Source organism: Pseudorca crassidens, chromosome 1, assembly GCF_039906515.1.
Source record: "Pseudorca crassidens isolate mPseCra1 chromosome 1, mPseCra1.hap1, whole genome shotgun sequence".
Taxonomy (NCBI): domain Eukaryota; kingdom Metazoa; phylum Chordata; class Mammalia; order Artiodactyla; family Delphinidae; genus Pseudorca; species Pseudorca crassidens.
The window spans coordinates 41,437,156-41,459,611 of record NC_090296.1 but is presented as its reverse complement, the minus strand read 5'-3'; the positions used below and the strand labels follow the sequence as shown (position 1 = coordinate 41,459,611).

General features: G+C 35.4%; 1 protein-coding gene across 1 annotated transcript in view; it reads right to left on the bottom strand.

Moving 5' to 3' along the window:
* C1H14orf39 (chromosome 1 C14orf39 homolog) overlaps nucleotides 1–21,813 on the bottom strand; it is a 53,536-nt gene extending 31,723 nt beyond the window's left edge. The window contains exons 1-3 of the mRNA XM_067740596.1: nucleotides 21,759–21,813; nucleotides 20,634–20,760; nucleotides 16,818–16,907 (exon numbers count right to left, since the gene is read on the bottom strand). Coding sequence (XP_067596697.1) covers nucleotides 16,818–16,907; nucleotides 20,634–20,760; nucleotides 21,759–21,777 — 236 coding nt within the window. The 5' untranslated portion in view covers nucleotides 21,778–21,813. The remainder of the gene's footprint in view (nucleotides 1–16,817; nucleotides 16,908–20,633; nucleotides 20,761–21,758) is intronic.
* Between the last annotated feature and the right edge of the window lie 643 nt (nucleotides 21,814–22,456).

The window sequence follows — 22,456 nt, the reverse complement described above, 5'->3', positions numbered from 1 at the left end:
GCACTTCAGCAGTGGATGTGGCCCCTCGAGGGCAGCGCTAACAACAGATTTCTTTGTGGGCGTGCACACCAAGTAGCAGGTGGCATCACAGAGTTGCATGTCCCAGTGGACAGCTCCTACGGAAGAACACGCAGTGCCTCCTTTCTCAGAGGGAGAGCTCCCAGTCCCACCTACCTCACATCACAGCTTAGAATCGGATCTGGGGGCTTCTATTCCAACAACTGGGGAGCAGACCCTGACCCTGACAGGGCTGTGACAACCACCAGAGCAAAGAGGAGGCCCCACCGAACATCCAGTGCAGGCTCTGGTCACCACAACACCAAACACATCCCCTATCAAGGGGACAAGGGCCAGCACAACCTGAGGAAAGTCTTGGCAAGCATCCATACCACAAACAGCCCTCGCACCGAAAATACTGCACTCACACAGTCTACACAAGGGTCACTCCCACATAAAAACAGACCTTCAAGACCACAGTAAATAACTGTTTCTCCAAAATTCATAGAGTTGGAGAAATATAAGTAAAATGAAAAAAGCAGAGGAACTACTCTGAATTAAAAGAACCAGAGAAATTCCCTGAAAGAACAATGAAACAGACCTCTCCAATCTACCAGACGCTGAGTTCAAAACGGAGGTAATAAAAATGTTGAAGGAACTACGAAAGACTATCAATAGAAATGCAGATCACTGTAACAAGGAATTAGAAACTATAAAAAGAAGCCAATCGAAATTAGACAACTCAATTTCCAAAATGAAAACTGAGCAAAAGGCATAAATAGTAAACTAAATAATGCAGAATAAGAAGTGATCTGGAAGACAGAATAACTGAAATCACCCAAGCAAAACAGCAGACAGAAAGACAAATGAAAAAATGAAACAAAGCAACATACGAGATCTATGGAATAATAAGAGCAAGCCAATCTACACATAATAGGAATCCAAGGAAAAAAAGAAGAGAAAGGGGGATCAAAAATGTTTTCAAAGAAATTATGGCTGAAAACTTCCCAAACCTAAAGAAGGAAACAGCAATACAGGTACAGGAAGCACAGAGGTTGCCAAACAAGATGAACCCAAACAGTCCAAATCCAAGACATATCATAATTAAAATGGCAAAAGTGAAAGATAAAGAGAGGATTCTAAAGGCAGCAAAAGAAAAAACAAAGAGTCAGTTACAAGGGAACCCCCATAAGGCTACCAGCTAATTTCTCTAAAGAAACTTTGCAGGCCATAAAGGAGGGGCAAGATATATCCAAAGTCCTGAAGAACAACAACCTGCAACCTAGGATACTCTACCCGGCCAGACTGTCATTTAGAATAGAAGGCGAGATAAACAATTTCTCAGACAAGCAAAAACTAAAAGAAGACAGCAATACTAAATCTATCCTAAAAGAAATATTGAGAGATCTTCTCTAAATAGAAAAGAAGCAGGAATCAATAAAAAAGGTAAACTCACGATAGGAAAGGCAAATATATAAAAGGATTGAATATCACTTAAATAAGCCAGTACATGGATTAAAAAACAATCAAAAAAATTCTGTGAAAGCAATTATAAATACAATGAAGAGCAAAAAGATAAACATGAAGATGTAAAACAGGACATTAAAATCACAAAATATGGGGGAGGGGAGTAAGAAAATGCAAATCTTTTAGAATGTGTTTGAGCTTATATGACTATGATTCTAAAGGAAGTAGATACAGTTATGAGATAACATACTTGAAAACCAGGATAATCACAAATCAAAAACATAAAATAGATTCACAAAAAACAAAAATAAAGGAACTCAAGCATAATACAAACCACAAACGGAAAAACAGAAAGGGGAGAAAGGAACAAAGATGTGCAAAATGAACCAGAAAACAAGGTTTAAAATGGCAATAAATACATACTATCAGTAATTACTTTATATATAAATGGACTAAATGCACCAATCAAATACACAGAGTGGCAGGTTAGATAATAAAACAAGAATCTACAATATGCTGCCTACAAGAGACCCACTTCTGGGTGAAAGACACATATAGATTGAAAGTGAGGGGATGGAAAAAGATATTTCATGCAAAAGGAAATGACAAGAAAGTGGGGGTAGCAATACTCACATCAGACAAAATAGACTTTAAAACGAAGGCCACAAAGAAAGACAATGAAGGTCAACATATAATAAGATGATCAATACAAGAAGAGGATATCAGACTCATTAACACATATGCACCCAATACAGGAGGACCAAAATACATAAAACAAATATCAAGAGACAAAAAGGGAGAAATTGATGGGAATACAACAATAGTAGGAGAGTTTAACACCCTACTGACATCAATTGACAGATCTTCCAGACAGAAAATCAATAAGGCAACAGAGGTCCTAAATGACACAATAGAACAGACTTAATTGATATCTACAGGACATTACATCCAAAAAAAAAACAAAATACACATTCTTTTCAAGAGCACATGGAACATTCCCTAGGATAGACCACATACCAGGACACAAAACAAGCCTCAACAAATTTAAGTGGACAGAAATTATTTCAAGCAACTTTTCTGAGTGCAACGGTATGAAACTAGATATCAACCACAGAAAGAGAAATGAGAAAAAAATGATTACATGGAGACTAAACAACATGCCACTAAAAAACCAAGGGTCAGTGATGAAATCAAAGAGGAAATTTAAAAATACCTCGAAACAAACGACAATGAAAACACAACCATACAACATCTATGGGATGCAGAAAAAGCAGTTCTAAGAGAGAAGTTCATAGTAATACAGGCCTTCTTCCAAAAACAAGAAAAATCTTTTTTTTTTTTTTTTTTTTTGCGGTACACGGGCCTCTCACTGCTGCGGCCTCTCCCGTTGCGGAGCACAGGCTCTGGACGCGCAGGCTCAGCGGCCATGGCTCACGGGCCCAGCCGCTCCGCGGCATGTGGGATCCCCCTGGACCGGGTCACAAACCCGTGTCCTCTGCATCGGCAGGCAGACCCTCAACCACTGCGCCACCAGGGAAGCCCCAAGAAAAATCTTAAATAAACAACCTAACCTACCACCTAAAAGAATTAGAAAAAAAAAACAACAAATAAAACCTAAATTCAGCAGAAGGAAGGAAATAATAAAGACCAGAGAGGAAATAAATAAATGGAGATTTAAAAAAGAAAAAAATCAATAAAACCAAGAGATAGTTGAAAGGATAAATGAAATTGACAAGCCTCTAGCCAAGCTCACCAAGAAGAAAAGAGACAGGATACAAATAAATAAGAAATGGAAGAGGAGAAATAACCAATATTGTTACGGGGATGAACAAATCTGACTACATGTTGGATCTGTTTCTCTTACTTTAACCTTTGCTTCCTGCTGCTTTTGTTCACTAAAAGGTTACTGTCTATACATAATGGTCTGCTTCAGGGAACCTGCCCCTCTGCCTGAATGTTAAACCAAAGTGCCTTTGTTCAGGGAAACATCCTGACCCTGTCCACCTATGAATGGCTGCAAGAAAGAAGAAATTAATACATCCCCTTCCCAAGGCTGGCTATTCCAGGAGATATCTGCAAGACTTATGGCCTTTTTACTTTACTTCCTCACCTCTGTCCCCTCTCTGTTCTATAGAAGAAACTGGCATCCAGACCCCAATAAGATGGTTCTTCTAAGACACTAGTCTGCCATCTTCTTGGTCTGCTGGCTTTCCGAATAAAGTCACTATTCCTTGCCTCAACACCTCTTCTCCCGATTTACTGGCCTGCCATGTGGCAAGCAGAGTGAGCTTGGACTCAGTAACAACACCATAGAAATACAAAAAATTACTAAGAAAATATTGTGAACAGTTATATGCCAACAAATTTGACAACCTAGAAGAAATGGACAAGTTGCTAGAAACATACAGCCTGCCAAAACTGAATCAAGAAGAAACAGATAAGTTGAACAGACTGATCACTAGAAGTGAAATAGAATCTGTAATAAAAAAGGCTCCCTGCAAACAAAAGTCCAGGACTGGATGGCTTCACTGGGTTATTCTACCAAACATACAAAGAACTTATATCTATCCTTCTCAAACTCTTCCAAAAGACTGAAGAGGAGAGAACACTCCCAAAGTCATTCTATGAAGTCACCATCACCCTGATACCAAAACCAGAAAAAGACACTACCAAAAAAGAAAATTACAGGCCAATATCTTTGATGAATGTAGACGCAAAAATCCTCAACAAAATATTAGCAAACCAAGTCCAACAACACATAAAAAGGGCCATACACCATAATCAAATTGGATTCATCCCAGAGTCACAAGGATGGTTCAACAAACACAAATCAATCAATGTGATACACCACAACAACAAAAGAAAATACAAAAACCACATGATCATCTCAACAGAGGCAGAAAAAGCATTTGATAAAATTCAACATTTATTCATGATAAAAACTCTCACCAAAGTGGGTATAAAGGGAACATAACATAATAAAAGCCATCTATGACAAATCCACACCTTACATGATACTAAATGGTGGAAAGCTGAAAGTCTTCCTGCTAAGTGCTGGAATAAGACAAGGATGCCCACTCTCATCACTTTAATTCAACATACTATTGGAAGTCCTAGGCACAGCAATCAGGCAAGAAAAAGAAATGAAAGGCATCCAGATTAGAAGGGAAGAGGTAAAATTGTCATTATATGCAGATAACATGATACTCTACAGAAAACCCTTAAGACTCCAAACAGAAACTACCAGAACTGATAAACGAATTCAGCAAGGTATCAGGATACAAGATTAATATACAGAAATCTGTTGCACTTCTTTACACTAACAATGAAGTATCAGAAAGAGAAAGTAAAAAAGCAATCTTGTTTAAAATCACATTGCATCAAAAAAAAAAAAAAACTAGGAATAAACCTAACCAAGGAAGTGAAAGATTTATATGCTGAGAACTATAAAACACTGATGAAGGAAACTGAAGATGATTCAAAGAAATGAAAAGATATCCCATGGTCTTGGGTTGGAAGAATTAATATAGTGAAAATTGCCATACTACCCAAACAAATCTACAGATTTAATGCAATCCCTATCAAATTACCCATGACATTTTTCACAGAACTAGAACAAATAATTCTAAAATTTATATGGAACCACAAAAGACCCAGAATTGCCAAAGCAATCCTGAGGGAAAAGAACAAAGCTGGGGGCATAACCCTTCTAGACTTCAGGCAATATTACAAAGCTACAGTAATCAAAACAGGGTGGTACTGGCACAAAAACAGACATATAGAGATGGAACAGAATAGAGGACCCAGAAATAAACCCCCACACCTATGGCCAATTAATCTTCGACCAAGGAGGCAAGAATATACAATAGAGAAAAGACAGTCTCTTCAGCAAGTGGTGTTGGGAAAGCTGGACAGACTCATGTAAATCAATGAAGTCAGAACACTCCCTCATACCACACACAAAAATAAATTCAAAATGGCTTAAAGACTTAAATATAAAACATGACACCATAAAACTCCTAGAAGAGAACATAGGTAAAACATTCTCTGACATAAATCGTACCAATGTTTCCTTGGGTCAGTCTCTCAAGGCAAAATAAAAGCAAAAATAAACAAATGGGACCTAATCAAACTTAACAGCTTTCACACAGTAAAGGAAACCATAAACAAAACAAAAAGACAACCCACGGACTGGGAGAAGATATTTGCAAAGAATGCAGCTGACAGGGGCTTAATTTCCAAAACATACAAAGAGCTCATACAACTCAATATCAGAGAAACAAACAACCCAATCAAAAAACGGGCAGAAGACTAAATAGACATTTCTCGAAAGAAGACATACAGATGGCCAACAGACACATGAAAAGATGCTCAACACTGCTAATTATTAGAGAAATGCAAAGCAAAACTACAAGGAGGTATCACCTCACAGTCTACAAATAATAAATGCTGGATAGGGTATGGAGAAAAGGGTACCCTCCTACACTGTTGGTGGGAATGTAAATTAGTGCAGCCACTATGGAAAACAATATGGAGGTTCCTTAAAAAACTAAAAATGGAGTTACCACTACTGGGCGTATATCTGTAAAAGATGAAAACTCTAATTTGAAAAGATACATGCACTCCAATGATCATAGCAGCACTGTTTACAATAGGCAAGATATAGAAGCAATCTAAGTGTCCATCAACAGATGAATGGATAAAGAAGACGTGGCATATATATATAATAGAATATTACTCCGACATAAAAAACAATGAAATAATGCCTTTTGCGGCAATAGGGATGGACCTAGAGATTATCATGCTAAGTGAAGTAAGTCAGACAGAGAAAGACAAATACCATATGATATCACGTATATGTGGAATCTAAAAAAAAAAATAGTACAAATGAATTTATTTACAAAACAGAAACAGACTCATAGACATAGAAAGCAAACTTATGGTTACCAAAGAGGGGGAGGAATAAATAAGAAGTATGGGATTAACAGATATGCACTACCATATATAAAACAGATAAACAACAAGGCTTTACTGTATAGCACAGAGAACTGTATTCAATATCTTATAATAACCTATAATGGAAAACAATCGGAAAATGTGTATATGTATATATAAATATATGTATTTATATATATAAAACTGATCACTTTGCTGTACACTGAAACTAACACAATATTGTAAATATTGTAAATCAACCATACTTCAATTTAAAAAAAGAAAATATATTCTTGGATCCTTTTTTTACCCAGTTATTAACAAATACATACTTTCAAAAAATAACATTCATAGAAAATTTTCTAAAAATATATAGTCCTTATATTCCTCAAAAGTTTATAAATTTTCTAAATCAAGCCATACTATATGGGGGAATTTCTTAAAAGATACTTCAATGATTATCTTGCCTTAGCAGATGAGAAAAGAAGTATTCATAAACTGCTTGTATAGTAAGAAGAAAAGGATAACAGCCTTCTACTGGTCAGCAGGTCTGAATCTTAAGAATGTTTTAATTTCTTAATATTACTAAACTCTGTCCCCTTATGCAAAATAAAGTAGTTTAGCCTAAAACAAGTTTCTTCCTATTCTTCTAAATGCGTATTTGCTAATTAAGCCTTCACTTTTTGGGAAAATAGTCCAAAAGGAGGGAAATACCTATAAGAAAACTGAGTCTGGGACACCAGTTTCAGATGAGATTAGCACACCCCATCTACCCTGTTCAGACTGCATATTCACGGCAATTCTTCTAATATACTCCATACAAGAACCTTGCCACCCCAAGCCATGATTCAAGAAGAGCCATTACTATCTCATCTCAGCAATGCTAGTCTTCGTGAATGCCTGGGACAGGGATGGGAGATTAGGAGAAATAAGTAGCTGGTGCCTCTACTTCCTTCATTACCCATGATACCAACAAATGGACTCTTTTCCTCTTATAAATAATAGTATTGAGTCATCAAGTCAATCAACCTATGTGGCTGGTTTAAGAAAGAAAGAGATAGCTGTTTTCACTTCCATACCTCTGGCTAGCTAAGAGAAGTCATCACAACAAACACTATCAGAGAGGTACTTATTGGACTGGTTTGCTTTAGCCCCTCATAGAATCATTTTAAATAATATTTTATAGCTATAGCTTGCACTGAGAGATGTTATAAAAAGCAGTAATACATATTGTGTTTATTTGAGGGAGGCCACTGAAGATACTGACTACCATATCGCACAATTTCCCCTTTATGAGAATCCAGGGAACAAATTTCTCTCAAGTCTGAGTACTAGGGAAAAAACCTCTGCTTATCCTAAGCAACTGAACTGTTTTTTTGTTTGTTTGTTTGTTTGTTTTTGCGGTACGCAGGCCTCTCACTGTTGTGGCCTCTCCCGCTGCGGAGCACAGGCTCCAGATGCGCAGGCTCAGCGGCCATGGCTCACAGGCCCAGCCGCTCCGTGGCATGTGGGATCTTCCCGGACCGGGGCACGAACCCGTGTCCCCTGCATCAGCAGGCGGACTCTCAACCACTGCGCCACCAGGGAAGCCCTGAACTGTTTTTTAAACGAATATTCTGAATTCCAAATTGATCACACTTCCACAATGCTTTGACTACTATTAGGAATTTCAAAGCCTAATTTTGCCTATATCTAACAAATGTGTAAGACCATATCGTATGAATTTCTATCCAGATCAAAGGCTTCATCTTCCTATATTACCCTAACTTCCCTATAGCCTCAATTTGTATGTCTAACTTTATTTTAACACTATGGTATTATTTATATAAATCATTTCAAATTCTTTTTGAATTGAAGTGGGGCCTATAAATAACAAAGTAAGTCTCCTTTGTTAATTCTACCCTCTGCCTATTTCTTGGATGATCATGTACTCCAGCTTTCTCTTCTTTTTGCTTTATACTTTCCCTGGGCAATCTCATCTATTTTCATGATTTCAAATGCCAATGAAGTCCAAATCTATACCTCAGTCCCTACCTTAAGACCCAGTTTTTAATATGAAATGTACTGCATTCTAGATTTTGTGTGGGTGTTTTTAATTAGAATATTAGAATAGGAGTGACATCGGCAAGATGGCAAAATAAAATGCCCCTTGCGCATATCACCCCCCTCAGCAATAAAAGTTTGCCATCAAACCACGGACAAAAGTGCCTTTGTGGAAGCTTTGGAATCCAGGTAGGAGACTGTGAAATCCTGGTGCAGTCCAAGACTGAGGAAAGCCATTTTGATAAAACGGACTCACATCTTGGTGGTTTAACTTGCTGACTGTGGTCCTGGCTACAGACCCAGAAAACATCTCTGTACCCCTGAGAACTCAGCTACAGGCCTATCTAGCATTGGGTCTGTAACCAGCCCCATAAACCAAGGGACCTGGGAGAAGTCACACCTACCTGTGTGTCAGGCAATAGGCATACAGACCCTGGTCCTGGCTGTGGTCTCAGAAGTAGCAGGTGAACCAGTTCCAGCCCTTCATGGCCACAGTCTGGGAATACCAGGAGATAAACCTGCCAAGCTCAGTGAGACTGTAGATTCTGAAAGGGCCCTGTAACTAGATTCTAACCTGTCCCAGCCACAGTCACTGAAGAATCCTGCTGGCACACAGACCCAGCAGGAGACACTCCTGTCTATGCCCCTAAAGATCCTAAAGCACCCTATAGTTGGTTCCAGCCCTCTCACAGCACAGTTTTTCCACAGTACTGCGGGTCCAGGGTTCAAGCAAGAGACACTCCTGTCTGCACCCCATAGATCATGAAAGGACTCATACTTGATTCTAGATCTCAAGCAGTCTAGCACTAACAGAACTTCTGGCCCAGGGACCCAAAGAGATACTGCTATATGCTCCACTGGAGATCTTGAAAGGGCCCTATACTTGGCTCCAGCCCCTCTAGCCACAATCAGGGAGCAGTCCAGCCCACGGAGAGAGCTGGTTGGAGACATGCCTATCTGTGCCTTGAGAAACCAGGACTGTAGACCTCAGTTTTGTTTGCAGAATCTGAAACAGCCCTGAGACTCAGTTCTAGCCCCTCTCAGCCACAGTCCAGGGCCAGTCCTGACCACCCATGAATCCATTCAGTGACTAGGCATGAACTCTCCCAGGGACTTGCTGGGAGACAAACTTGTCTACACACTTGGTAATATGCCTGCTGACTAAGGACCCAACTGTGGAACCTGAATCAGACCTTTGTCCCAGTACTATTCTACTGAACAAAGTACTGGAGGAAGTCTCACCCACCCAGGGACCAGACAGGATCCATACCTGCCTGAGCCCCTGGTAACAAGCACACCAACCATGGATCCCACTACAAACTCAATGACAGCTTCAAAATCAGCTCCAACCCAGCACAACTGCAGTTCTATAGGTAACCCCATCAGCCCAGGAAACCAACAGGAGAAGGTCTTTACCTCCCAAAACCAGACTGTAAAGACTGGAAGAAGTGTTTGTTTGTTCAAGTGCACAGACACCAATGCAAGGCTAAGCATATCACAAAGAATTAGGCAAACATGACACCATCAAAAGAAAAGTAATAAATCTTCAGTAACTGACCCCAAAGAAATGGAGATCTACAGTTTGCCTTGAAAAGAATTCAAAGTAATCATCTTAAAGAAACTCAATAAAATACAAGAGAACACAGACAACTAAATGAAATCAGGAAAACAATGCATGTACAAAATGAGAAGTTTAATAAAGAAATAGAAACCATAAAATAGAACCAAACAGAAACTGTGGAGCTAAAGAACACAATAGCAGGACTGAAATATTCAATAGAGAGCATCAATAATAGACTTGATCATATAAAAGAAAGAATCGGCAAACTCAAAGGCTATTCATTTGAAATTAGCTACTTAGAGGAACAAAAAGAAAAAGAATGAAAAACAGTGAAGAAAATCTACATAAATTATGGAACACTGCAAAGCAAACAAATATTTGCATCACGGAAGTCCCAGAAGGAGAAAAGAGAGACAGAAAGAGGCAGAAAGCTTATTTAAAGAAATAATAGCTGATTACTCAGCTATAAAAAAGAACAAAATAATGCCATTTGCAGCAACATGGATGGACCTAGAGATTCTCATACTGAGTCAAGTAAGTCATACAGAGAAAGACAAATATCATATGATATCACTTATATGTGGAATCTTAAAAAAGGCTACAAATGAACTTATCTACAAAACAGAAATAGAGTTACCGATGTAGAAAATAAACTTATGTTACCAGAGGTTGGGGGAGGAGAGATAAAGTGGAAGATTGGAATTGACACATACACACTACTATATATAAAACAGATAACTAGGGCTTCCCTGGGGGCACGGTGGTTAAGAATCCACCTGCATGGGGACATGGGTTCGAGCCCTGGTCCGGGAAGATCTCACATGCCACAGAGCAACTAAGCCCATGCACCACAACTACTGAGAGCGCACTCTAGAGCACGCAAGCCACAACTGCTGAGCCCATGTGCCACAATTACTGAAGCCCACACGCCTAGAGTTTATGCTCCACAACAAGAGAAGCCACCACAATAAGAAGCCCGCACACCACAACGAAGAGTAGCCCCTGCTCGCTGCAACTAGAGAAAGCCTGTGCGCAGCAACGCAGACCCAATGCAGCCAAAGATAAACATATAAATAAATAAATTTATTTTTAAAAAAACAGATAACTAATAAGGACCTACTGTATAGCACAAGGAACTCTACTCAATACTCTGTAATGGCCTATATGGGAAAAGAATCTAAAAAAGAGTGGATATCTGTATTTGTATAACAGATTCACTTTGCTGTGTACCTGAAACTAACACAACATTGTAAATTGATTATACTCCAACAAAAATTTTTTAAAAAGAAAAGAAATAATAGCTGAAAACTTCCCAAATATTAGGAAAGAGATAGACATCTGGGTACAGGAAGCCCAAAAGACCCCAAGCAAGATCAACCCAAAGAAGATTACTCCAAGACACATTATAATCAAAATGTTAAAATGCAAAGACAAAAAGAATTTTGAAAGCATCAAGAGAAAAATAACTCATCACTAGGGAACCCCTGTAATGTCATCAGGAGATTTCTCTGCACAAACCTTCCAGGCCAGAAGAGAATGGGATCACATATTCAAAGTACTGAAAGAAAAAACTGCCAACACCCAGAAAAACTCTCCTTTAGAAATGAAGGAAAAATAAGGACATTCCCAGACAGACAAAAGCTAAGGGAGTTCATTACCACTAAAGGAGTTCATTACTACTACCTTTTAGAAAATATTAAGGGGAGTTTTTCAAGCTGAAATAAAAGGATGCTAAGTAACAACATGAAAACATATAAAAGAATAAAACTTAATGGTAAAGGTGAATATATACTCAAATTCAGAATACCATAATACTGTGATGATAGTATGCAAATCACTTTAATCTCTAGTATGAAAGTTTAAAATATTATTAAAATTATAGCTACAATAATTTGTTAATGGATGCACAATATAAAGTATGACATCAATAGCATTAAATGTGGGGGAGGAGAAGTAAAAGTGCAGTCTTTGTATGCAATTGAAGGTTACTTGTTATCAATAAGTCTGTTATATCTATAAGATGTTTTATGTAAGCGTCACGGTAACCACAGAGAAAAAATTTATAGTAGATACACAAAAAAGAAAGAGAAAGGAATTAAAGCATACCACTACAAAAAAAAAAATCGCAAAGGAAGACAGCAAGAGAGGAAGAAAGGAACAAAGGGACTAAAAATACACTCAGAAAACAATTAATTAAATGGCAATAGTAAGTCCATACCTATCAATAATTACTTTAAATGTAAATAGACTAAATTCAAAAGACAAAGAGTGGCTGAGTGGATTAAAAAAAACAAGACCCAACAATATGCTGCCTGCAAGAAACTTACTTTAGCTTTAATGAAACACATGAGCTGAAAGTGAAGGGATAGAAAAAGATATTCCATACAAATGTAACCAAAGGAAATCAGAAGTGCTTATACTTATATCAGATAAGATAGACTTTCAGTCAAAATCAGTCACAAGAGACAAAGAAGGTCACTTCCCAAGGAATTAGAAAAAGAAGAACAATCTAACCATAAAGATAGCAGAAAGAAGGAAATAACAAAGGTTAGAGCAGAAATAAATGGACTAGAGACATGAAAGACAACAGGAAAACATCAATGAAACAAAAAGTTGCTTTTTTTAAAAAGAAAAAAGATGCTTTTTTGAAAAGATAAACAAAATTTACAAACCTTTTGCTAGACTAGCCAAGGGAAAGAGAGAGGACTCAAAGTTATAAATGAAAGAGGAGATAATATACCTGACACCAAAGAAATACAAAAGCTCTTAAGAGGCTACTATTAACAATTATAGGACAACAAATTAGATAACCTAAAAGAAATGGATAAATTTCTAGAAACATACAACCTACCAAGATTGAATTATGAAAAAAATTTAAAAATCTGAACAGGTCAATTCCTAGTAAGGAGATAGAAGCAGTAATCAAAACCCTCCCAACAGAGAAAAGCCCAGGACCAGATGGTTTCACTGGTAAACTGTACCAAACATTTAAAGAAGAATTAACATCAATCCTTCTCAAACTCTTCCCAAAAAATGGAAGAGGAGAAAACACTCTCCAATTCATTTTATGAGGCCAGCATTACCCTGATAAAAAGCCAAATAAGGGGCTTCCCTGGTGGCGCAGTGGTTGAGAGTCCGCCTGCCGATGCAGGGGACGCGGGTTCGTGCCCCGGTCTGGGAGGATCCCACATGCCGCGGAGAGGCTGGGCCCGTGAGCCATGGCCGCTGGGCCTGCACGTCCGGAGCCTGTGCTCCACAACGGGAGAGGCCACAGCAGTGAGAGGCCCGCGTACCGCAAAAAAAAAAAAAAAGCCAAATAAGGACACTACAAGAAAAGAAAACTAGAAGCCAATATTCCTGATGAATATGGATGAAAAAATTCTCAAAAAAAAATACTAGCAAACAAATTCAACAGCACTCTAAAAGAATCATACACGAATACGAAATGGGATTTATCCTTGGATGCAAGGATGGTTCAATATACACAAATAATTAAACATGAAATACCACATTAATAGAGTGAAGGATAAAAATTATATGATCTCAGTAGATGCAGAAAAAGTATTTGGCAAAATCTGACACCCTTTCATGATAAAAACTTTCAATAAATTGGGTATACCTCAACATAATAAAGGCTATATATGACAAGTCCATAACTAATATCATACTCAATGGTAAATAGCTAAAAGCTTTTCCTCCAAAATCAGAAACAAGACAAAGGTGCCATTCTCACCACTCTTATTCAATATAATACTGGAAGAGCTAGCTAAAGCAATTAGGCAAGAAAAAGAAATAAAAGGCATCCAAATAGGAAAGGAAAAAGTGAAATGGTCTGTTTGTAAATAGTATATCCTTATATCAATATATAGAAAATTCTAAGACTCCACCAAAAACCTATTAGAACTAATCAACAAATTCAATAAAGTTTCAGGATACAAAATCAACATACAAAAATCAGTTGCACTTCTATACACAAACAACGAACTACCTGAAAAAAAAATAAAGAAAACAATCCCATTTACAGTAGCATCAAACACATTTAAAAACTTAGGAATAAATTTAACCAAGAAGGTGAAAGATTTGTACACTGAGAACTATAAGACACTATGAAAGAAACTGAAGAAGACATAAATATGGAAAGATATTCTGTGCTCACAGATCATAAGAATTAATACTGTTATAATATCCATACTACCCAAAGCTATCTAAAAATTCAATGCAATCTAATCAAAATTACAATGGCATTTTTCACAGAAATAGAAAAAAAATCCTAAAATTTGTATGGAACCACAAAAGGCCCCAAATAGTCAATTTCTGGAAATCTCAAAAAAAAACAAAGGTGGAAGCATCACACTTCCTCATTTCAAACTATGCTACAAAGATATAGTAATCAAAATAGCATCGGGCTTCCCTGGTGGCTCAGTGGTTGAGAGTCCGCCTGCCGATGCAGGGGACATGGGTTCGTGCCCCGGTCTGGGAAGATCACACATGCCGCGGAGCGGCTGGGCCCGTGAGCCATGGCCGCTGAGCCTGCGCATCCGGAGCCTGTGCTCCGCAGCGGGAGAGGCCACAACAGTGAGAGGCCGGCGTACCGCCAAAACAAACAAACAAACAAACAAAAAAAGCATAGTATTGGCATAAAAACAGACAGGTAAACCAATGGAACAGAATCAAGAGTCCAGAAATAAATCCATGCATATACAGTCAATCAATATTTGGAAAGGAAGCCAAAAATACTCAATGGGGAAAGGATAGTCTGCAATAAACAATGCTGGGAAAACTGGATAGCCACATGCAAAAGAATGGAACTGGACCCCTATCTTATACCACTCATAAAGATGAACTCAAAATGGATTAAAGACTTAAATTAAATGTAAGACCTGAAATCATAAAACTCCTAGGGAAAAAATCTCCTTGATGTTGGTTTTGGCAATGATTTTTGGGGATATGATACCAAAAGCACAAGCAACAAAAGCAAAAATAAACAAGTGGGACTACATCAAACTATAAAAGCTTCTGCACAGCAAAAGAATCAATCAACAAAATGAAGAGGCAGACTATAGAATGGGAGAAAATGTTTGCAAACCATATATCCAATAAGGGGTTAATATCCAAAATACATAAGGAACTCACACAACTGAATAGCAAAAAGACTAATAATCCAAGTTAAAAATGGGCAAAGGGCTGAGAGACATTTTTCCAAAGAAGACAAATAGTCAATAGGTACATGAAAAGATGCTCAATACCACCAATTATCAGAGAAATGCAAATCAAAACCACAATGAGATAGTACCTCATATGTGTAGAATGGCTATTACCGAAAGACAAAAGATAGGTGTTGGCAAGGATGTAGAGAAAAGGGAACCCTTGTATACCGGTGGTGGGAATGTAAATTGATACAGCCACCATGGAAAACAGTATGGAGGCACCTCAAAAAATTAAAAATAGAAAAGCCATATGATCCAGTAATCCCACTTCTAGTTACATATTCAAAGGAAATAAAATCACTATCCCAAAGAGATATCTGCACCATGTTCATTGAAGCATTATTCACAATGGCCAAGACATGGAAACAACCTAAGTGTCCACTGACAGATGAATAGATTTTTTGAATGTGATATATATAAAAATGGAATGTTATTTAGCCACTAAAAAAGAAGGAAATCCTGCCATTTGTGACAACACAGATGGACCTTGAGAGTGTTATGCTAACTGAATAAGTCAGACAAAGACAAATACTGTTATGATCTCACTTATATGTAAAATCTTTTAAAAAAGCTGAATTCATAGAAGCAGAGAGTATAATGGTGGTTTCCAGGGGCTGACGGGTAGAGGAAATGAAAAGATGTTGGTCAGAGAGTACAAGCTTCCAGTTAAAAGCTGAATAAGTTCTGGGGATCTAATATAACGCATGGTGAATATAATAATACTGTATTATATACTTGAAAGTTGTTAAAAGAGTAAATCTTAAATATTCTCACTACAAAAAATATAATAGAGTGATAGATGTGTTACCTAACCTTATTGTGGTAATCATTTCACAATACACACATGTATTAAATCATGTTTTACACCTCAGACTTACTGCTATGTGTCAATTATACCTCAATAAAGCTAGGGGGAAAGTAGTAAGATAAATAAATAAAAATTAAATCAACACTGCTCTTGTCCAATTATGTTAAAAATAAAAACATTTCAATTTTTTAAATTAAGTGAAATTATAATGCTATATAACGTGTTCAAAGTTCCTCACCTTGTTTCATTATATTCATTAATTACATTTACTCCCCCAAACCAGGTGATTTAACACATAATAAAATAAGCCCACACAAATATTATTGGGTTGGCCAAAAAGTTCATTCGGATTTCGCCGTAACATCTTAATTTTTGGCCAACCCAATAGTATTTCTCTGTCAGAATATAACACCCCACTAAATCAGCACTCCGAAAAACAAGTTCAATATAAATATACCCTTCAAAAGTCAACACTCCAAATTTTTCATAAGCTAATTATACAGCTAACTACTCCCCCAGATGTTTGACTATAGCAATTCAGTCATAAAAAATATTAATTGAAGCACTCTGCCTTATAACTGCTACTGATAAATAGTTTCTAAGGATATATTTAAATATATCAAAGGTTGGATAGAGCTTTACAACAAATAGGTAGGCCAACAGTGACAACCAGAGTCCAAAACACTGAATTTGCTTTAAAAATAAATAAACTAAAAAAATTTTTCAATTAATATTTTTGCAAAGAATATTTTATTAATACTAAGTTATAGAATTGATAAGCTTAAATTAATATCTGTACCTGTCTTTTTCAACAGTTTCTTGATAAACAGTAAACTGGTCCTTCATATAGTCTTCATGTTTATGAAATATATCACATGTTGGCCTCCAGCTATGGGAAAAAAATACTGTAATTAGCATCTCAGAATGATAAACTAATTTAAGAAATAATAAAAATGAATGTAACCATTTAAAGATAAACAAATCTTTCCTTTCCTGGAAAAAACAAGCTTACATCAAGAAAAACATTCCCATCTCCAATCACCACCACTATGACCATTCATGCAATCATACATATGCTCAAATATCAATATCGATTAATTTTTACATAAAGCTTGTTTTGGAACCATGACTAGGGAAGGAACAAATGTGACATGGATGGACTGTGTATTACTATGGCATTTCTGGAATATACTCTGCAACGCTCCAACATCAGGCTTTGTTCCTCATCATACTTCTAAGATCTTAGCTAAGAAATTCTTTTGGAGTAAACATTTAAAGAGCTAGGATAAGGGATAAAGAGAGGCTTTTTTCTCCTTTGAAATTTAGAAAGTCAGGTTTTATACCCTCCTGAACTTGAAAGAAAGAAACTAGACCATAATGAATTATAAAATCAGATAGTAAGAATAAAATGAATATTCAACTTATACATTTGTTTTATTACATGACTCAAAAAATGTTGCCAGTGTGAAAAATCTAAAATTAAGTATACACCACGGCAGCTTACATTCTAAGTATTGTTCAAATATTTCCTCTAGCTCTTTTTTCTAATCTTTTTTATTTTTTCAGATTCAAGAAGTATGCATACCCATTTTGGAAGAACAGAAAAGTATACATAAGAAAATAATTATCATCTATATTCTCAACACTGAATAATAACTACTAATATTGATATTATTTTAATAAATTATTTCCAGATTTTACCATAAGTATATAGTTTAACATCTTTGAGATCATATTCACATATACAACATATCATCTTTTATCACTTACTTTTAAACTATCAATATATACATTTTCTTTGTCACTAAGAATTCATTGTAAAAGTTTTAATAAATACAACATATTACACAATTTATCTAACCATTCCAATATTGTTGGCCATTTTGGTTAGTCTAAGTTTCTCTTAAAAACTTGTACTTAAACACTTGTCTGAGTTTGCAACCATTTCCTTAGGCAATATTCCCCAAAATAGAATTATAAGGTCAAAGGTTATATATACACACATTCTGAATATTTTTTAAATTCCATAAGAAATACATGTTCACTAAAAAGATATTCATTGTAACCATTTTGATGTACATATTTCTAGACTTTTTAAATTACACATAAATACACAATTACTAAATTGAGTTTATTCTATGAATGTTGTTTTAATGTTTTGTTCAATTTGTAATATACTGTTAACACCTTTCCATGTCAATATTCACTTATATCATAAACTAATGGGCTGCCTACTGTTCATTCATATGGATATACCAAAATTCATCTAAACAATCACCTAATGTTGAACATTTGAGTTGCTTGCAATGTTTTCCTATTGTAAAAAAGTTGAAATAAATACCTTGTTGTACATCTTTGAGAAAATGCCTAATTATTTCCTTATGAAAAATTATCAGAAATGGAACTGTTTAATCAAAAGTCATGCTTATTTTTAAAGCCTTTGAAGTATACTTATATGTCATCCAAAAGGTATATACCAGTGTACATTCCTACAGTGTATGAGAGGGGTGATTTTCTTATTTCCTGGCCAACATTGGGTATTATCCTTCTTTAAATTTCTGCAAAACTTAAAGGCAAAAGAATATATAGTATTTTATTACTGCTTTAATTTGGATGTCTTTGATTATTAGTAAGATTGAGCATTTGTTCACATTTATTAGACATACATTTCTTCATTTTGGTATTTACCTGTTTACCTTCTTTGCTTATTTTTCTAATGGGACTTTGGCTCTTTCTTATTAATTTCTACAAGCACTTTATATTTTAAAAATTAACCCTTCTTTAACATTTTCCTACCTTATCCTTTTGCTTTTTGTATCATTTTGAGGTGTTTTTCTTTTTAATTTGCATGTGTCATATTTATCCATTGTTTCCTATGTGGTTTCTACCTTTGATGACATACTTAGGAAGGTCTTCCTCTCTCAAAGATTATAGTCACCTATATTTTCTTCTAATACTTTCATGAATTCATATTTCACATTTAAACCTCTTAACCAGCATGCTGAAATCATGAACTAGAGGTATTCATGCATTAAAATCAACAGATCCTAAAATCAACAGATCCTACTAACTGCCCTCAGAACCCAGCAGAGAATAATCTTGTTTAAAGTAAAGTACATCTTGGACACAGTAGGTTCTGCGGGGAAACTACCAGTACTTTTCCAGCACCCTTTGCAGCTACTTGAGGGAAACCACTGGTAAAACTTAACTACCATAAACCTAAATCAAACTAAAAGAAAAAGTTCAACAATATGTAGTTTTTTCGTTGATCAGATTGCCAAAACATTTAAACATTGATAATTTCAGTGTTAGCAAGGGTGTGAGGAATAGAAACTCTCATATATTGTTGGTGAAAGTATAAATTAGTATAATTATTTTGGGAGAGCAGTTTGGCATTACTTATCAAATATTTAAACATGCATACTCTTCAACCTGGCAATTTCACTTCCAGGAGGTCATTCTATAGCAACTGGTCTAGAAATATGGAAGGATACCTGTACATGTTGTTTATAATAGGAAATAACTGGAAATAACCTAAATGTTATTAATAGGAGAATGGTTAAATAACTTAGGATACATCAATACTATAAAATACTATGGAGCTGTTAAAAAAAAAAGAATGAAATCCATACATAATCATTACATGTATAGTACCATTTACATTACATATTGTTAAATTTAAAAAACAAGTTGAAAAATAAGTATGGTATGATCACATTTTTTAAAAAAGGAAAGGCAGATATACAGGTAGATGTATATATAAGCATATGTAATAGTGATGTTGAATATATATTTTAAAAGGTCTGGAAGGGTACTCACTGTTAAGAGTGATCACCTGTAAGGAAGAGGACAGGGTGGGGATGGGGACTACAGGCAGGGAAAACCTTTTTACTCCATACATTTGTATAGTCTTTGAATTTTTATACTAGGCATGTGTTACTTTTATAAAATTTTAAAATCAATATAAAAAAAGTAATGAGGGAAAACCAAAAAGTTTATGAAAGTTTTAAATAACAAAATATTTTAAAACAAATATGATTCTTAATATAGTACTTATTACAAAGACAGTGATCAACATAAAATTAAATACAGAAAACTAAACATTTTATTTCTGTAAGTACCTGTCCATACAATTAAGTTCCATTAACAAGTCTTTGTTTCAAAATGTTTGTCTTATAATAGATGTAACTACTAGAATCCAGAACCTGAAGCTATATTGAAAGAATTCTTAACTTACTAAATAGTTTTATTTTGAAAAGCTACTAATTTTAGGCTAGGTTCCCTTAGACAAAAATAACATCTTGAAAATTCGAAGATGGAAATTATTTCAAATTTATTTATCTAATCGGAATTTTCTATACTGAGCCTAGATTATTCAACATACTGTATTTAGACTAACTGGATCTGAATTAGATCTTACAGCTCTTCTATTTTTCTTTTGAAACTTCTGTGATCCCTTTTACAGTGGCATGTAACAAGGAAATTTAAGACTTGCTTCATCATTTTCCTAATATAAAATACTACTTTAAAGCAACAGTGTCTTCAACTATAAACTCAAAAACCTCGAATAAGAGAATCTAATGACAACTATTGAAAATTTCTTTAAAATACTCACTTACTACAGTTGTCTTCGATCTCCTTACTATGTTTACAGTAATGACTGATTTCCTCATCTGTTGTATTTATAGTTTCATGTATCTTACAAATGGTCGCTTTGTTTTCTTTAATATCTTCAAAGCATTCTGGAAATCATAAATTCAAAATAAATACAGTAGAAAAAAAGGTATGGCAACTGACCTAGAAAAGGAGAACCAGAGAATGGAGAGGAAGTGAAGCTTGAGATGGGAAGGGCCCTATACTAAAAAGCACAGGACCAGAGTCAGGCTTGCTCCTAGACCCAGAAGCTAAGAATTTGTGTTTTAGATTGAAGAGAAATAAACGTCCCCTGTCCCACATCTTTAATGTAAGAGGGCTGGATTAAGTAATATCTAAGATCAATGGCATCTTATGATGCTATGAGTTCATGTAAACATTTACTCATATGATACTAACATAAGAGTTTTGTTTTTGACAAATGTGTAATTTCTATTCATCAGTTCCATGTCATTATTTAATGCACCTTCAACTCACTTATTTCTTTGTTATAGTGAGTAAACACAAGCTAAAAATAAAATGTAATTTCTTAAAAAGATTAAAATAAATTCTTAATATCCAATATCCTTTTTTGCTGCAGAAAAGATAACCAAATTCTATACCTTTCAGAACTATTAAGAAATTATTGAGTGTAGTTTCTTTTGATAGTTTTTATGTAGGATCTTAAAATACTATATTTATGTAATCTGCTTTGTCATTCCACTCATAATATTAATTTTCATAATTAGCATTCCTGAAAATGTGGCTTCCATTAATCCTGGCCACTGACTTTTGATGATTTCTAAAAATATTTTAAAATTTTCACTCAAATGTTTAAAATAACCTGTGTTACTTGAGAAAAATAACATTTTCAATTGTATTTCATTAAGGGTGATATCTACTTAAAACAAAATTCTTAAACACAAAATAATTAAACACTGAATACAGAAAATTATTGAAAAAATAGGGTAAATAGCTCATTATTAGTCACTAGATAGAACCAGGGGAAAAGTTCTAATGCCAACTATAAATTACCCTAAACAAGGCAACAGCATAATACCTTACATTCCATAAAAAAAAAAAATCTTTGTCATGCAAAACTACTTACTATTAATTCGTTGAATCATATCTTCTTTAGTACTTATATCTTGTTCATACTGGAAAACTAAAATAAATTACTCCTTTGTGACTTCATTTTATTGTTAAAATGTCCAATGATAATACAAATAGTTATCTACTTTTTATTTCCATTTTATACCTACCAAATTCTAGCAAAAGTCTGTCCAAACTGACAAATAGGCTGTCATTCATCTTGGATACTTTGCTAAAAAAAAATAATAATAAGGAAGGGTTTTCTAAAAACAACCTTTTGACATAGCATTATTACATAAAAATGTGGGTGGGGCACGAAGTGGGGAGGGAAGAGACACCTTCATCCCGGTACTGGGCAGAGCTCTAGCAGGTATTTAATAAATGAGTGTCGTTATATATATTAAAATAAATGTATACAGTTATCTATAATAAAATAAATTGAATGTCGTTGCATGACTGAAACTTCATAATTGTTTATACATGGTCGTGCCATAAGTTATTGGATATTCTGGAGTCCACGGACATCCAGATTTCTTAAAAGGATATGCCTTTAAAATAAATATCTCTGAATATGTCCTTTCTCGGCGTGCGTACTACTACACGCTGAAAAACTCTTAGAGAAAGTCAGTCACCAACAGCGAAGTAAAACCTACAGGAACCGTGCAATTTGACACTTGCGAATTTACCACCGAGAATCCAAAAGCGGAGGTATTC